This window comes from Amborella trichopoda, chromosome 2, assembly GCF_054954075.1.
Source record: "Amborella trichopoda isolate Santa Cruz 75 chromosome 2, AtrichopodaSantaCruz75HAP2 v2.0, whole genome shotgun sequence".
Taxonomy (NCBI): Eukaryota; Viridiplantae; Streptophyta; class Magnoliopsida; order Amborellales; family Amborellaceae; genus Amborella; species Amborella trichopoda.
The window spans coordinates 11,407,223-11,426,931 of NC_142337.1; the positions used below are offsets into that span (position 1 = coordinate 11,407,223).

The window sequence follows — 19,709 nt, forward strand, 5'->3', positions numbered from 1 at the left end:
TTGTTACATCGAACCGAGGCCAAAGCTCTTCTTGAAGACGTCAAACTGCTCAATAGAAGCTGCTGTTCCTCACTGCTAGGGGAAGGTGTTTCTAAGAATGTGACAAATTGGGCTAAGAGAGCTTCCATGTGTCCATGAAGATTAGAGAAAAGTATTTGACCAAATCTCTGTACACTAAAGATCACTACCAGTGACCTTCAAGCATACCTGGCAAGAGGCTAATGCAGTAGAGGATACACAAGCCAAAGAGGGGGTTACCAGCACAACTTTCGTAATTACTCACCCCCAAACGGAGTGGGTGACCTGCTTTTTTTGTTTTTCTTTTTTGCACAAGACTATACACTCTGTCCACAATTTTGGTCAGCTAATGTTACGAGCACAGTGTACACCTTTTATACTTAATAATTTAATGTACAAATCAACGAATTCAAAAAAATATAGTCCATGTACTTAGTGTTTAGCCCTAAGGTCGATAAGAATGGTGGTATTTGCTCAACCACCCAACTACCTGTGGGGATTACAGGTCAGCAGTGTACTTTGGCTGTTAAATATCTCGGTTTATTTCAGCTATGAGAACAGTTTAAGCAGAATAGTGCATGCCAAACTGTCCAATGAGCTGATCATAATTGGGAGGTCAAAAATAATTGAGGCTTCCCTTTTCAAAAAAAAATTTGAGGCTTCCTACTCTGTTTTATTATATGTATTCATATCTCAGAAGAAAATCTTTGGACCATGATAATTCCTCGCAGATTAGAGTTTACCAACATTTTAAAAAACTACTCAGAATAGAGTGGTAAAAGCCAACATAGACTTTCTAGTCAGGTATTAATTTAGGAACTAATAATACCTTCAAGAAATTACAGTAACATTTTACAAAATAGCAAGATCACACATTTTTCTGGGAATGATTTAACTAACTAGAGTTGTCACAGAAATGCTCATCAGTAAATTTAACCATCCAATCAAAAGTTACAGAAATGCATGTAGGTTAGACTAAGGACAAAGAAACTTGACAAGAAACAGCAAAACAAATTGAAAAGAACAACATATCTTCTTGTTCGAGGAGTGCCAAAATAACTTAATCAACACCAATTCCCCCCAGCCCGCTTGAAACTACAAAATTTTTATTTGGATGCAGTCCACACTAGATTTGTTTTTTTCAATCCTTAACTATTTCATAAAACAGATGGTGCTGGGGAAAAATGGATTGTGTGCTATCCGAAGCTCATTGTGGAGAAGAATATGTACTGAGTAAGCATTGATGCACGTATAAGGATCTTTCCTTTTCTTTTGCTTTCTACTAGTTGGATGAATCATGCTACAAATAACAAATGTAAAGAGAGATGCCAAAGATACCTGGAAATGAGGATCATAGTGTCTCAAAATTGAGAATGGACAGCATATGTGAATATGAAATGGTAGACAGACCTTGCATGCAAAGAATTCCATTCTCAAGACCATAAAATGCTGATATTCACAGGAAATTCTACCCTTTAAAAGTGCCACCTTGATCGAAGCATCAAGGCAGGAATTCGAGTTTGCCCATCAACCACACAAAGAAATCCAGGCTGCAAGCTGCATCTCTTCCCCAAATTCAATTTAAGGAAGGCTTCCAATTGTAGTTGCATAGATTTATTCTCACACTCCGTTTGTGGTACTGTTCCCAATAAGGTAGCAGAACTCATAGTGGAACCCCCAACGCTGAAACCCCATCCTAGCCCGTTATCAGAATCATCTATAATAGAGACAGCCCAGTTTAAAGACCTGAGCTCAGTTTTTTGATACTCAAACCAACCTCCAATTCTCATACTATCATCAACCTCAGACTCCAGCATAAGACCAACTGATTTCAATGAATTTGAGGGATTATTGTGTGTAGCATCTAAACTTGACATACCGCGAGATGTGTCACAACCCGAGGGGTATTCTGATGGGAGATTGGAAATGACATGTGTTCCCTGTTTCCAACCTTTTGTTAATGGTCGGGTATTGCGATGAAGACCATAAAGACTGAGTCTCGTCCCCTGTGCAAGATGGATGAGTAATTGTGCAAAAGTGCTGAAACCGTAGACATTAGCCTCCCTATCATTCTCAGGCCCAGATTGTGCACCAAACCCAGATACAAGCTCAGCCATAGAAGCAGAACCTTTTAGTCCTTGTAGGGTTATCCCAGCAGCACAACCCAGGGGCTGACTAAAGACAGGTGGACCCAACGCTGAAAAATCAGTGAGACCATGATCCTGATGATAAAGAGAGTGCCTGATCAGTCACAGGCAAAGAACTGAATAAGAAAAGAAAGGGAATGTATACTATCGTCCAGAGAACTATGAAAATCATGACCATCGAATGAGATGATGCATGGTGATGGAGAGAGAAGAAATCACCATTCATGTCCTGCTCGTGGTGGGTCACAATCTCTCTCCAACAGTTCATCATTCATCAGATAGTCATGACCCCAATGGACTATGGTTTTCCACAGTCAATGGGACTAAGTCTACTTTGTCAGGAAAAAAAACATACATGCAGCCTTATAGCAAACACATAGGTCATCATTACCTGTGAAGGATTCAGAACAGTTCCAAGATCTTTCCCAATAGCACCCACTGGAATAGCAATCAAAGAAAACCAATCAGTTATATTTGCCAGATAGAGCACTTTTCCAAGAGAAAGTGTGCCACCAACAACCCCATTTGTCTGGGAAGCAACAAATTCAGTGACCAGAGTGTCTTTCTGTCTAACAGGTGTCTGAAAAGTGAACCTTGTATGGGCTCCAGTCCTCATTCCTATAGCATCCAAGATGTTATGAACCTGGCTAAAATTTCTCTCCCCTAAGAACAACAGGGCTCCCCCAAGATCGACCTCTCCCTTGATATGAGTACTTGATTCTTGGAATGGGTTTCCCTTTGTAGAACTAAAGAATGCAAGCATGCGCTCAGTTTTATCCTGTCTTTCCCTGAGCTTCATCAAATCAGAGAACGCTTCTCGCTGAAGTCGCTTTAAGATCTCTATCTAGAAGAAAATGAGACAATATGAGACCACATCATATAGCTAGCTTATGTGTTATCAGGCTAGCAAATTCCCAAGTACAAGTTACTAGAATATGGGTTTAGAGTTTAGATCCATAAGCCACCAGCAGAACAAAAAAAATAAAGACTTGGTGTCCAGAAATCACATAAAAAATGCAAAAGAGTACTGTGATTTGAGAACCTCATGGTTTTGAAACCTCCAAAGTAACTCCATAGATATAATTATTTTGGCAACTTTCAAGACAAAACAAATTATTTTGCAAGAGACAAGAATGAAACTGATTTGCTCCAAAGAGGAGGCTTGGTGAATTTCATTTACAAAGAAACCTCATAGATATTGTTCAAGCAATCATAAGCATCCCTTGGAGGTACCAACACTAATTATATAAGTCCATGCTGATCCTATGATTATAGCACCTCACAGTTCGAAAGGCATGCTCTAAAATACACCAGCTATTATAGATACTCACACAATATTTTAGGTTTTTCTTGCATCCTTCAAATCCAGGAAGCATGGCTATCCTGGTTGAATGATAAGCGAAACTGCCATAGATTCTTGGATGCACCTTCACCAGGGCCCTCCAAAGTCTAAAACAAAACGACACAGATATATGAAACTCATTAACACAAGGGCCTACTCTCCTAAATTCGGTGCCCCCAATAGACAATGCAGTTAGTTAGGATAGTTGAACATAAGAGCCCAGAAAACTAAGCAACGAATGAATAAATTAAATAATTCCGCAGTAGAGTTTATGGTAAGGAATCAACCCATCACCCCAGATGGTGTCTAGCATTTCTTTATTTGCATAATCTGGTTTAGGGTATGACGCATAGGATCCCAAACTCATAGACTAGGCTGTTGACATAGGCTGCACAATTGCAGGGAGCAAATATGATCGGTATGGCCTGTTGGATAGCTGAGTTTCCATTACATAAGATGATTCATGTGCATTCATACACATATACATACCTGTTTTTGAGTGTCCCCTATTCCAATCCTTATGTTAGCAAGGCACAGGGAAATATTATTATTATTTTGATGAAGTGAATTTTTGTATTGCTGTGAAAGTAACATGATACAGAAGGAGAAATCGAGAGAACCCACAAGTCGGGTCTCTTGGTCAAAAAATAGGTCAAAAGACCCTATACAAAAAATTGGGGCTCATAGAATTGCCCGATTACAAGGGATGTACTGGATCGTGAGTAAACTAGGGTGCGCCCACTGTGGTCCAGAGCAAAAAAGGAGATGGACTGACGGCTACTATAGAACTACAGCAAGAGTGAAGGTACGCCCACTGTGGTCCAGAGCAAAAAATGGACCGGCAGCTTCTATTGAACAACTGCAACCCCAAACTTGTCTAGGCGAGGTCTTCTCCTAGAGCCCTAGCTCCATCTTTCACCAGAAGATCGGCACCGGGAAATATTATTACCAAGGGCCCCAAGAGGGATTGGATGCGGAATGCCAGACACAAAATCTAGAGTACAACCAGGTTAGCCAGGCCATCCAACCACAGAATCTAGGACTGACAGGTGTGCCACTTACATTACAAGTCATGGATTGTTGTGCATACTATGACACAGGATTTGCACCTCAATCTTCTTAAAAGTGAACTAACATGTTTTGGTGCAAGCCCCATATCTGAGTGGCGGGCCCCCGATCGCTCTCATCTTACAGAGTTTGAAAGCCCTTTGGGCCTCTTAAGCATCTCTATGTTTTCAAAGGTTTTGAAAGCTTATTGATCTCCAAAAGAGAACCATGACCTCGTCTCATGCTGAAACTAAAATATTTGCAAAACATGAAAGCGATCAAGTTTGCATGTTCATGATTCTAGAAGTTCAGTGGAGACAAGTAATTAGCTCAGTCCTTGAAGTTATACTTCATCTTTATCTCTTTTAAAGGTTGGCCATAATCGTGCCTCGATGCACATGATAATACTTTCCGATAAGGACTTGGATTGAACACTTACAAATTTTGATCTATTTATACCTTGTGTGTGTCCTTGTTTGCTTATTGCAATTTTTGGTTTTCGTACTTTTCTCAAAGTATTTTACACTTGAATTCTTTCAATAACATTGCTTTGCATATGTTGACCACTTGATCCTGGCACATCAAAGAACCAGGATTTTTCTAAGTTATCTATAGAAAATTTTCTAAAAGTAATTCACGACTTCAAAAACCACACCTTCACGAAAGCAGGAAGCAGATGATCTCATGGATTGTGGAGGTCATGGCTATATACCTACCCATCCACTTAATCTGGCAGCTATGTCCAAAGTACCAGAACCATCGACAAACTTCAGCTCTGATTGTGATCCCAACCTAGTGAATAGCAAAACAACTTTAATCTGTAGATTACCACCAAGAGGACAAACAATACCTTATTTTGATTGCCTTAAGATCCTATAAGCTGATGCCTATCTCTCAAAGGGCCAAAGGGCACACATATTGATTCACCATGATCACATCGTATGCAATGTCAAAGCTTGTGATAGTGAGATGCACGAGTCCTCCCACAAGTTTCGTACATACCATTATCACCTTTGTTCAAATTATGTTTTATATGGCGTCACTCAGTTTGTAGTTTTATTGAGAAAGTCAAAAACCTGTTCCTCTGCGGAATGAAGATTACTTGATCTAATAACCTTTTTTGACAAGAGCAGAATAATATATTAATAAAAGGGAAATTTATCAAAACAACCATAAGAGATGAATTATTTAACATTTGACTGACTTGCAACTATCTCAATGCCATGCTTTCTTTATGGGTGTTTTGAAAATTAAATCAAAACATATTGGTAAAGTGTTAAATTATTCATCTTTCATGGGTAATTTGATAAATTTCCCTTGATAAAATTTAGGTGTACATATTAAAAGTGGGGCAACCCTCAACCCTGGTACTCTATGCAATCTATCATGAAACAGTAATAACCTTAATCCTGAAAATGTTTCAGTTTCTAAGATCCTTAATGTCAAATTCAACCCTCCGCCAACTCTTCATTCATTTATTGTGCCCATAATGTCAACCATGGTCTATACGGATGTTATTCCCTTGTGGTATCTTCAGACAAACATGGGATGATCCGGGTTACTCAGAGACCCTAATATTGTCCACTACCTCATCCACCCATCTCCCTGGCCCAAGTCAGGCACCTTACTTTGAAAGGCCTCAGTGGCAGCTACTATTTGGGCTTTATGGATTGAGCGCAACAGCAGAATATTCTGCGGTGAGCACTCTTCTGTGTCTGCCCTCTTTGCTAAGATCAAATCCTGGGTTGTTTTCTGAGCTACCAACCATAAGAGTTTCAAAGGAGTGCCCTATCGGGCCTTCTTTCTTAATTGGGAAGACATCCTTCTACTTAGACACAACAGTGTTCCTCGAGCTTCTCTTTTGGAGAGCCCCCGACCTGGGTCAAATCAAGCTCAACTTTGATGGATGCTCCCTGGGAAACCCCGGTCCCTCAAGTATTGGGGCCCTTCACAGGGACCACAATGGATCCACCCTCGGTTTTGTATCAAAAAATATTCGCCATGCCAACTCAATGACAGCATAAGTCCTGGCGTTACTTGAGGGGATCAGGCTACTCCTCACAGGAATACCCCCATTATCATCGAGGGTGACTAAAAAATGGTTATTCGTTGAGCATCAAATTCTTCTCCCTATCCTTGGTCTTTGGTGCACATTTGATGAAATTGCATACCTATGCAGAGGGATATGGTCGTCTCATGGAGGCATATTTGGCAGGAATCAAACTAGGAAGCTGACACCCTAGCTAAGGAGGCCGCGTCGCTGGATAACACACAATATTTTTTGGATGGCTCATTTTTTATGGCCTATTTTTTGTAATATATAATGTATCCGACTTTGTAAGAAAGGCCTACAGTTCACATTTTTAGTGCACCCAGTATGAAAAGGTGTTGTTTTTGTACATAGAGGTTCCACCCTGTGGATCGCGTATAATTTTTAGTCACACTTTTTCAATACAATGTTAACATGTTCAATATATATATATATACATATATATATAATCTTCCCGAACTGTCAGTGATTCAAACAAGCGGGTCCGAGTCTTCCTTTCCCCGGCTCCCTCCTCCTTTTTCTTCTTCCTAGGGGAAAGGATGAGACAGAATAGCGTGTCATTTCGGAACCACGCACCCAAACTACTCTTTCTTTCCTCTCTTCCAGTGCTGTCAGCAAGGGATGGATATTCAATCCCAGAGGAGGAGGGGGTGGACTTCGATGAGGGGATGGGATGACAGGCACAGGTCACTGGGAGGCAATATCACTCCTAATTGCGTGGTGAAGTAGAAGGGGGAAAACTATAAGTTGGATCAGGAGAAGAGGGATTCGAACCCTTAACCTGTGGTTTTGGAGACCATTGTTCTACCATTGGAACTATTCTCCCAACAAAGAAGAAATTGGTTATTTACGAGCCGCTGAGCGTAGCGAAGTAAAGAGGGTGAAATGCTCGACGAAAAAAGCTCCGAGGTTCGATCATCCCTAGGTCATTCAGTCTACTCCACGTAACAACGAGACGAGTTTGTCGTGGTTGTCTTAGCCAGCATTTTCATTTATCACCAAGCCTTTACAAAAGAAAATAGGACACACAGTTCAACAACACACAACCACGGAGAGTTCCTAAGTATACAATCCTTGGCCATCTCTCAGTAAGTAAATCCGGGTAGGAAGAGTAGCTACGACGTATGCCTTTCGGTTTCGAGGACTAGCTTTCTTACTTGAAAGAAAGAAAAGGGAGCAGGCCTTCCCTGCCTTCGGTCTGTCAGTCAGTACATTAGGTAGTAGTCCAAGTCTTTCTTGTCTATAGCTAGGGCCCCTCGAGGGAGAGCAATGAGAAGAAGGTAATCTGTACAGAAATTGAACATTGTGTCCTTGCTTAGCGGGGTCTGCGCCACATGTTTATCCTTTATTGGGGTCAACCTTTACGTTGTGACCCTCAGCTTATGTTACAATTTAGCGAAAACCACATATATAATTGTCCACTACCTCGTAACAGTTGTCCAACCACAACCACATACTCTAGGGGAAAACTAAGCCCGTGTATGGCATTCTTCAGAACTAATGCTCACTCATCCCATCAGAATAAAAAGATCGGAAGGTGTAACATGTAAACCACGCAAGGAGGCGATTATATATTGCGCAGGCCTAGTGGACATTTTCTAATTGCAAAACCTAGATACGACTTTAACTTATATCCATTTTGGCAACTGGAGCTAAAATCTATCAACTGTTTAAATCTTTTGGCAAGAGTAGCATGTATCACAAAAAAAACCTTACACATCAACTTAAGAAGTTTCGTTATGCACAATTTCCTCACAGCCACTTTTTCAAGAGCTCCAATTTCTACTTTCATGGCATTCCAGGTTTAGGGATGAATGCAAACCACGAAAAGCCGTTAGGCTGATGACTGAAGAAAATTCAATACCCAAGAGATGCATGAGATGGGGTATAAAACTGACATGGTAACATAACTCTGGTTTGAGCCCTTCTCCAGGGTGTGTTTTATGGGAACCAAGGGATGAAACAATCAAGTCTGAAGAGTTACTAAAAAAATAACAGATTAGAAACTATGTTCTCAACTATGAAGGGAACAGGAAATTTTTTACTGATACCCTTATTATATGATGTTATCATAACGAGGTGTGTTTTATGGGAACCAAGGGATAAAACAATCAAGTCTGAAAAGTTACTAAAAAAATAACTGATTAGAAACTATGTTCTCAACTATGAAGGGAACAGGAAATTTTTTTATTATATGATAATATCATGTTATGATAAGAATTTAAATGACAAGATTACCCCAAACAGTTGCACAGTTCCATAATAGATGAGGATTTACTGTAACAGTTCCAGCAAAACCCTGATGTACGCTTACTGATGGTGCTATTCTATTGCACATAATGAAACATTTAATGCTAACAATAACAGCCTGAGTAGTATGGGCCTTATTTTATTTATCAAAAAGACACCTATCTTAGATGGATTATATGCTTCTAAGGTTCTCAAATGGAGGACCAGGAATGGACATTTCATAGAGATCCTCCCATGTCAATTAAACCACATAACCAATCAAATTAATCATTCTACATGACCTTCAGATTTGGTGCTTTCTTCAAAAGTTCTATGCCCACAGTGGCACTTTTCATTTCCTTTAACTGTAGCAGGATGCCAATAATCAGGTGAAAGCAGATATACCATCTGATGTCTATTTGCATCTTAGATGTCCCTAACTCTAGATCACAGAGACAAAGGTTATGTGCACAAGGAGATAAGACCATCTGGCACACATCTGGATGCCCCCAATCAGGTGCAGGGATTCAAGACCAATGATTATTACTACTTGACTATCTATTCACTTTATGGCATTGAGACCCAATGTTTGAAACAACTGGCTGTCCCATCAGAAAGGTGTACTCTGCTCTAGGATCGAGAAGGTTATAGCTAGTATCTGACCTAAATTGTGTCTTTCTCTTGACTACGGTGCTCATGAACCCTGACATTGTGCCTGTAGTGATTCATTACCATTTGCCTACACCCAAGCCACCTAGAACAGCACCTTCCACAGAGTCCACCTACAACTACTGCCAAAGCAGGACATTTTTGTCTTCCTTGATAGTGATGAAACTAGGATATCATCTAATGAATACCATTGGGCAACTCATTTTGCTCTCGAATGGCGTCCACAAACTTCCTGACAACAATGATTACATCTACAGTTCTATACCTAACATAGCAAATATGTTTTTCACATGAGCAGCTTCAACAAATTGTCCATGCATTGCAAGCTTTCTCAAATTCAGGTGCTCCTCCCTCGAGAGTCATGCATGAGTAAGCTAATTGACTCAGAATTTCTCAACTAAAATGATAGGTAAGCCTTCATTTCTCATCTGGTTACGATGAAGACTTCAAGTAAGGACAAGAAAACTCTGTACTTTTCAAGAGCACGGGTCATCTTGGATATCCATCCGACTTGTTCAAGCAAATAACTAGAGGTTTCCATGCTCCAGACTTCCACAGAGTGAGCTTTGTTGATTAATTTATTGACCAAGAGCATCCTGTTAGTTTTGATTTGTAACTGATGGGATCATTTGAAAGGTCAGTATAGAGAAGGAATTTAATGAGTCGAACTTTGATTCATGCAAGTTTCACTCAGCAGGGGAAGCTTCAAATTTTCAAGCACTAACAGAAATACATGAATTCACTTCATTGGCTTAAAAACAATTTCAAGGGAAGCCCATCTAGCAACATCTAGGTAGTTTCTAGATCTTTCTGGATCATAATACCATATGACAGAAGTATAGTTTGCTCCATGCATTGGTTCTGAAGTATAGTTTGCTCCATGAATTGGTTCTGAAGTTGGACTTTGAATTATTTGATTCACTAAGGTGCAAGATAATTCAATTCCATGCAGTTAGATGTAGTGACCCATGCCTCTCCTCTATCTAACAAGACTTTTATTAGTATGCTAGGTTCATTGACAATTTCCCTGTCAAAATATGGCTTTTATCCAACATAGCACACATCAGTCCAATACATGTTTTTCACACCAGTTTCTTTTGAAAATACGAAAGTTATTAGCTTGCACTCTAGAATGATTTCCAAGTTGTCCCTAGAAAATGCTGCATCAACTATCAATGCCTTCTTTGATCCAAGCACACGACTTGTAATGCAGTGATGTCAACTCATGCTCTTATTTAATTTTATTTAATGTTTTGGTATTGCCAGAACTTTATCAGAATGAGGATTGTCATAATAATCCCAGCAACATGGAAAAATTAGTGCAAATAAAAAAGTTAAAATAATTATGATAGTGCTATTCAATTTTATCAGATGTCTCCAGAGATAAATGAGGAAGTAGTCAAGATTGATGGCCAAGAAATATCTAAAAGAGGTTATTTTCAATATCTTGGGTCGATAATCCAGGAGGATAAAGAGACTGAGGAAGATGTCGTGCATAGAATTAGCGCTGGGTACGCAAAGTGGAGATATGTATCCAGAGTTTTAAGTGATTATCACATACCAATGAAAATAAAGGGGAAGTTCCATAGGACAATTGTAAGATCAAACATTGGCAAGAAACAACATAACCATAAGATCAGTGTAGCTAAGATGAGGACGTTGACACGGATGAATGGCAAGACAAGAAAAGGTAGAATTTGGAATGAATATATTCGAGAGAATTTAGTTGTGGCTTCAATAGGTGACAAGATGAGGAACAATTAACTTAGGTGGGCTGGCCATGTGTAGCGTAGACCTAATACATCACCGGTTAAGAGGTGCAACTTGGTTCAAGTGAAAGGCTCTAAAAAGGCAAGGAGAAGGCCCAAAAGGGACATATATGGAAGTAGTGAGAAAACATATAATAACATACGGACTTACTCAGGATATGGACCTTGATAGAGGAGAGTGGCATAACAGGATTCATACAGCTGACCCAAATAATTGTGATAAGACTTGGATAATGATGATGACGATGACAGTGTTATTCAAATTACCTCAAATTCCATGCTGCATGAATGATAGAATATTGAGAGGGACTGTCATTCCCTTCTAGCTCTGTATAGAGCTACACTACTTGGTCTCCTCCAATCTCGGGAAACCGAAAAATAATGGACATGTTGCATGCAAGGCATGACTCACAGAGCAGCACAAATTACTATCACCCACAAATCCTAGTCAAGTTTTCTACAGAATGAAGCCAGGGGCACTGGCTCTGGGGTTCTTAATGCACTACAGCCCTTTCTCCAAAAGAAATACATGCAATTTCCATTTATCTAATTGAAATTTTTACAAACTTGTGACAGTATTTCAATCCTCATTCCTCAACCTACTCATATTTTTGTAATAAACAACTCTTCATATTGCTCTAACAAGCTTGTGCAATTTGCAGGGTGTTTGACTATAGAAAAAAATGGAGCAAAAGCTAGCAGGAACCAGACTGTACAAAAATTGAATCCTAGACAGGACTATAGAGGGTGGGATGAGGATGGGTCATGGAGAGGGATCTGTGAGTCACTGTTTCTTTTGCTAATCGGTCAGCTTCTAAACCAGCCTCTCACCATTTATGTCTAAAAGAGATTGTGGCATAGTTGAGATACTTGGTTGAAGAAACTCTCTAATCTCCATGGCCATGATGTCACGTTAAGGATGTTGCATTCGATAATGAGTGAAGGGCCCCAGCTTCTATCGAATATTTGCAAGCCTACAAGTAATGCATAAGATTTGGCATGGGATATGTTTACATTCCAGCAGGTCCAGAGTAGCATGTGAGGTCACCACTATAATCCTGTCAAAATACTTATTCTAATTTTTCACATTTAACTTCATCCATACTACTTTCAAGTCCTAAGAATCTCATCAAATCAAGTTCCGGATATTTGGTTATCTAAAAAGAAATTAGTTGATTTTTTTTCCCAATGAAACTGCACAACTCTGTCCCTGATAAAGGAAAACCCCACCTTCTGTTACAGAAAACCCTAAATATTAAGATACTTCAATTAAGGGGAGACTGAGAGAAATCAGATCGATGCTCTTGGTAAGGAAAAAGCATATTGAGAGCAAAGTGAATTGGAATCATTGAGAATGGGATGAAAACTGATGTAACAGTATGTGCACCTGATCAGAAAATGAATTCATCAACTTTCTTATCCTTTCATCTTTCTAAGGACACCCAGAAACATGACAATAGGAGCGCAATTCAAAAGTACGTCAATTCCTAGATTATGCCAAATGCCTATGTCAATCAAGTAAAATCTCGAAGAAAAGAAAAACGACAAGATTCAAGAATGTGGTAAACTTACAACATAAGGGTTGGGGTTGTCCATGAAGAGTGAATATTTCACTACCCCAAGGAATAAGTTAGTCTTGTTATAAAAGGTAGAATGTAGTTGTCTACCATTTTTTCATTAAAAAATAAAATCAAAAGGCATAATTTAGCTTTTTTACCATACAGTTTAGGTGAGGTGATTCCCTGCCTCCATGAGTTCTTGAGCTTATCCTGATTGAATTTGAAAGGATATGCTCTCCACCTCATTTTTAATCCTCTATTTCCAATTTTCTCGTATCGAATGAGAAGTGTCAATTTGAAAAGCATAGGACGGAAAGAAAGGGAAAAGATTTCAGGGCAAATAGCCACAAAAAAAAGGCATTCAAGCTTTAATTGATTGTTTCTCTAGTTCGACGGAAACACAACAAGCACCTGTATTTTGACTGTGAAAAATTCCAACATAGAAATTACACTAAAACTAAACATGGGAAATAAGAAATTCATTGCAATATTTAATGAAATCCCACCGTTATATATGATTTAATGTTATTCATTCAAAGCTCAAAACAAGTATTACCCACAATCGATATTCTAAGAAAACCCAAATGTACGAAATGAACTAAGGTATCAAGTGACTGAGCTATTGACATGCAACTAAGCTTCGAGAGCTCATTGGAGAGAGAGAGAGAAAAAAAAAAGAGGCATCTCACAGGATTGGTGTGTGGTGAGGGAGAATGGAGCGATAAAAAGGTTTTCATAACCTTCTCACTGGAACTTAAGAGGTTCTTGAGCTTGTCCACTGCTGAAACCAGAGGGTGCACACAAGCCTTCTGCTCCTCGCCCCCCATGGCTTCTTTTTTTAGAGAGAGAAAGTAGAGAGAGATTAGACTACGAGAGGGCACACATTCTCGCTGCTTCGCTTTGAAGTGCTTCAATTTTGTTTTGCAATGCATTTGAACGGACGGCTAAGATTCACGTTTAACACCGGACTTAATTGGCAGTCACCGCACTTAAATTGTATTTGCATGATGGGGGCAGTTTGCATACGGATGCATCCGTATGTGTAGAGGTAAGGTGCACCTTCAAATTCTATCATGATATATAATTTTGATGTAAATGTTATTATAAATTTATTTTTATATTTAATTATAAAATTTTAAATTTTAAAAATGGTTAAAATTAAGTAGATCTATAAACATATGAAAGTCTTGAAAATGGACGGGACAGATAATATGTTGTAAATGCACTATTTTTTAGACTTCAAATCTTTTTATTTTTTTGTGATCATACATCTCGATGTCGAGATGATCAATCAAAAGGTTTTTCAATATTAAAACTATCTTTTTTGATGGATTTTTGAAGTGCATCCGTAGTTCAACATTATAAAGTTGCATTCTTATATAAACTTTTTCCTAGAATAATAGTCGGAGAGTTGTGGTTAAAATGTTCGTATTACAACAAGGCATTATTATTTTAGGGTGGGGTTTGTATGGAGGTGAGGCTCTAAACAATCAAATTAAAGCCCGCATTCAAATAGTATAGAGAAATGTGGTTTCAACACTAGAAATATTTGTGGTAACTTTAAAATATATTTTCATCTTTAATTATAAAATTTAAAACTTTAAAAATAGTGTAGATCGAACATATCTAGAAAATCTTGAAAATTGGTAGTTCAAAAATACGTTATAGGATACACTATTTTCAAATTTTGAAATCCATTTTTTTCTCATGTCTAAGCGTCTTGATGTCAAGATGATCTATTTAAGGATATTTGAGCATCAAAACATCAAGATGATCTATTTGAGGATATTTGAGTATCAAAACAACCTTTAGGGCGTGTTTGATAATAGGAACCAAGAACATGAACGGGAAATTGGAAGTTACTGAAGAACTGTAAATTAGAAGTTACTTAAAAAGTTCATAGTAGTGTATGATAACCTCTTGAGAAGTTAAGAAGTTCATAGTTTTAGTATTTGATAACTCTTGGGATATATGGTAAATATCTTATATTTATATTTACACAGATAATAATTTAAATAGAAATCTATAATATTTATAACATATTATAATATATGATATATTATATTTTATATTTATTTTTCATATATATATATATGAAATTATCTTATATTACATAAATATATATTTTATATATTATATATAACATAGTGCATTTTTTATTTTATTATATAAGATATAATATTATATTACATAAATATAATATATATATATATATATATATATATAACACAATAATATATTTTTATTTATTTCATTATATAATATATATTTATATAAAATAATTTAGTATATTGTACATTGTATTCTATATTTATTCTATTATTATATAATTTTATTATATAATATTATAAATATCTATTATATTTTATATTATTTATAACATACTATAACATATAATATATTGTATTTTATATCTATTTTTAATATGTATATATGAAAGTATCTTATATTACATAAATATATAATATAAAAATATATATGTTATATAATATATATAACATAGTATAATATAATATAGTGTTTATATATATATATATATATATATATATTATATAATAAAATATATTATATTACATAAATGTATAATATATATATAACATAATAATGTATTTTTTATTTATTTTATTATATGATATATATTTATATGAAATAATTTAGTATATTCTACATTGTATTCTATATTTATTCTATTAATATATTTATATTTTTATTATATAATATTATAAATATCTATTATATAAATAAATATAATATATAATAAAATATAGTATCTATAGAGCTAAGTTGCGCCTTCAAATTTTATCATGGTATATAATTTTGATGTTAATTGTTATTAGGATTATCTCAAAATCTATTTTTATATCTAATTATAAAATTTTAAATTTCAAAAATGGTTAAAATCAAGTTGATCTATAAACATATAAAAATCTTGAAAATGGGCGGTGTAGATAATATGTTGTAAAATGTACTATTTTTGAGAATTAAAATCTTTTTATTTTTCATGGTCATACATCTCGATGTCGAGATGATCAATCAAAAAGTTTTTCCACATTAAAACTACTTTTTCTAATAGATTTTTGAGGTGTATCCATAGCTATAATTTATCAGGTCGCAACCTTATATAAACTTTTTCCATTATTTAAAGGTGCGCTCTACATTGTTGAGATCCTGAAATAAATTCAAATGATTTCATGCTATTGTGGGAGTAAAGTGTCAATTGGGTAAAAGGAGTAGCTTGAAGATCTTAAGTTTTAGGATTCTAACATTTTCAACACAAACTTTTCTCAAACTATAAAATTTCCAAATAGCATTATGTGCACTTGACAAAAAAATTATCCTCTCAAGATTTAATAGAGACTATCCAATATTGTGAATTATGTGCACTTGACAAAAAAATTATCCTCTCAAGATTTAATAGAGACTATCCAATATTGTGAAATGATTGAAATCCTAAAACTCAATTTTTTCTTTTGAAAATAATTATATAGTAATTCTTAGGTAGCTTTTAAACCTTTAAATTCTGAAGATCTTCCCAATTACAATATGCAACCCCAACGTATAAAGCCTACATCTTAAAAATGGAGGTAAATAGGCGGTCCATCTAAAAACAATTGAAACTAATGATCCAAATATTTTTTAAATAAAAGGATAATTTTTAATTTTTCATTTATTTTTTCATAATCATAATCTCCATGTTAGAGATTACATATTTTTAAATATTAAGTTAAAAAATCTATCTTAAAAATAGATTTTTAAGAGGTGACTCATTTTTACAGGGACTCACAAAAAACCCGTGTCCATAGAAATAACTTTTAATCATAAGAAGGAGGGTGTGGTTTTTATGAGGTCGCAACATTAAACAATCAAATCAAGGTGCATCTCCAAAATTTATCATAATATGTAATTTTGGTGTTAAAAATTCTTAAGATTATCTCAAAATCTGTTTTCAAATCTAATTATAAATTTTTAAGCTCCAAAAATGGTTAAAATCAAGTGGATCTATTGTAACAATCCTAAAATTTCAAAAAAAAAAAAAAAAAAAAGAAAGAGAAAAAAAAAGAGAAAAGATACTTTTAAATAGGTGATGGTCTACTTGAGTATGATGGTCCTTGGGGACCATCACTATTTTCAAAAGTTTTTACTTGGTTTAAACTTTTGCTTGTTGCTTGCTACGTCCTTTAGTGGACGTAGTTTTTATATGTTAAAAACAGACTTTTAACGCGACACCTCAGGTATGAGGTAGAGCCTAATAAAATAATATAATAATACGTCATAAGAATTTAAATAGGGGAGGTGAGCACTCCCACCCTAGAAAATTTTGAGATCTCTCTCTCTCTAATCGAAACACAGTGAGTTCCTCCCTCGAACCGAATTTTTATCGGAAGCTCCGTCTCAAATATTTGTGGGTAAGTGACATCGTCTTCCTGAAAAATAGTCTGTTTTTAATAAATAGTGATATTTCCGTCTAGGATTTTTATTTTATAAGTTTTGTGTGTAAGTGACATCGTCTTCCTGAAAAATAGTCTGTTTTTAATAAATAGTGATATTTTCGTCTAGGATCTTTATTTTATAAGTTTTGTGTGTAAGTGACCTCATTGTCTCGAAAAATAATCCATTCTTTTTAAAAATAAAATGAAATAATTATTTCTGCTTATTATCATGAATTTTAGGCGCGATAAATTTTATGCGCACGTGACCTCATTATCTTGAAAAATAATCTTTTTAATAAAAATTGTGACATTTTATGTATGTTAGAAATTTTGAATGCTGTAAATTAGAAAAATAAATTTATTTATTTTTCTTGTCTATTGTTAGAAATAAATGTGATATTTCTGCTTTTAGTAAAATTGTGATATTTCTTTCTACTGTTTTGAATATTTAGATATTGTAAAATTCATGTGCAAATGGCTACCTTATTATTTAAAAATTGACATTTTTGCAATTGATTATAGTATTGTTATGAAATGTTTATTTGTGGATTGATATCCCATAAATTGTGATAATTCCGTATTCTTGAATTTCTATAAGAGTTTTTCTATACATATTAAATTGGCAATTATGCTAGAATGCCTTTACAAACTGCTACCTTTCTAAATTTGAGCCCAAAATATTTGATTGGTTATTTTTGAGATGTTATAGAGAGTGACTGTTATTAATGGTTTAAGTGAAATTCATATTAATGAGTTCAGTGATATGTTGAGTACATGATATTGCTGCTTTCGAATGTTTAAAAAGATTTAGAAATAATTTAAGTATGCAAGTGGACTCATCCGGTTCGCCGGTGAGGTATAAGTGGACCTATCTGGGACGCCGGTAGGGATTAAGTGGATTCATCCGGTACGCCGGTGAGGTATAAGTGGACCTGCAGGGATTAAGTAGACCTATCTGAGACGCCGATAGGGATTAAGTGGACCCATCAGAACGCTGATGGGGTATATAGGTGACCTACTTGGGACGCCAGTAGGGTATTTTGTGAAATCCTTTGAATTATGCACTGCCGTTAAAAGTGTTATAAACATTTCAATTACTCGGATTATACTTAATTATGCATTTATTGAAAGTGAAACTGTTGATGCATTTCTGTTAATAGATCTCATTTTGGAAAATATTGATATCTTTCAATCATGATTATTTTTAGGATTATGATAATCACTTACTGAGTAACCAAACTCATCAAACTATGGTAAACATTTTTTCAGGATAACTGCGGATTCATTTTGAGTGCTAGTCAAGATCAACCTTGGAAGATATTGTTGTTGTGCTAGCTTTCTTTTGTTACTTTGTAAGACCTCGCCATTGTAAATTTGTCCTATCAATAGATGTATATATGTGTTGTCTGTCACATCTCAGGAATAACAGTATTGTAAATTCTTGGGGTGTGACATCTATAAACATATGAAAATCTTGAAAATGAGCATTCTAGATAATATGTTGTAAGATGTACTATTTCCAAGACTCAAAATCTTTTCTATTTTTTAGAAAAAATTACATAAATATGTGTTATATTTTACATTATTACAGATATACCAAATAGTTTCCGTTATTACATGTAGGTACGTTTTTTACCTTTTAAAACGTAATTTTTTAAAAAGATGGCTTTACTTTTTTTCGGATGTTGAACAATCGAATTTGAGGGAACATCCGAAAATAGGCCGAAATATTGGAAGCCTCTGGAATTTCACAGTTATTTTCGGATGATGAACATCCAAAAATATGACATATTCAGATTTCCAACATCCGAAACCATTTTCGGATGTTCCATATCTGAAAATGTCATATTTTTGGATATTCAACATTCGAAAATGTGACTACGAACTTCCGGAAACCTTATGCAATTACATTTTGGGATGTTCAACATCCGAAAAACCTTCTAATTCGGTTATTCAACATCCGAAAAAAGATAAAATTATTTTTTTAAAAAAATTTGTCTTATAAAAAGTAAAAAACAGACATACATGTAATAACATAAACTATTTGGTACATCTGTAATAACACAAAGCATAATGTATATGTATATAATTTTTTTTATTTTTTATATGAGTAATTATCCTTCCACACCTATGTGTAGGACCGCAAATGATCACTATTAAATTTGACACAGATATTTTAAAAAGTTATCACATAAATATGAGACTTGAATTTTTTGGAGAAGTGTGTCAAATTTAATGATGATTCTTTATGTCCTACAGACATCGTAAGATCGGTATTCTTTTTATATAATACATCTGGTTATCGGGATGATCAATTAAAGAGTTTTTATATATTAAAACAGATTTAAGAGTTTTTATATATTAAAGTTTAAAACAGATTTTTGATGTGCCCTACATTTTAAGGTTGCAACCTTATTTAAACTTTTTCCTAAGAAGTCCTCTGAATTTT

At 35.4% G+C, this 19,709-nt stretch overlaps 1 protein-coding gene across 5 annotated transcripts; it reads right to left on the minus strand.

Moving 5' to 3' along the window:
• Positions 1-1,258: 1,258 nt before the first annotated feature.
• LOC18447982 (GDSL esterase/lipase) lies at positions 1,259-13,742 on the minus strand. 5 transcript variants are annotated; one of them, XM_088857992.1, is made up of 3 exons: positions 13,571-13,742; positions 2,557-3,009; positions 1,259-2,259 (listed from the first exon to the last, which is right to left on the minus strand). In XM_088857992.1, exons 1-3 carry the CDS (start codon positions 13,655-13,657, stop codon positions 2,224-2,226), a joined length of 576 nt encoding a protein of 191 aa, XP_088714118.1. In that variant the 5' UTR covers positions 13,658-13,742; the 3' UTR covers positions 1,259-2,223. The 5 variants fall into 5 exon arrangements, with proteins under 5 accessions (XP_088714118.1, XP_088714117.1, XP_020531552.1 ...); XM_088857991.1 differs by having other exon boundaries at positions 13,520-13,741; XM_020675893.2 differs by having other exon boundaries at positions 1,259-2,240; positions 13,571-13,740.
• Between the last annotated feature and the right edge of the window lie 5,967 nt (positions 13,743-19,709).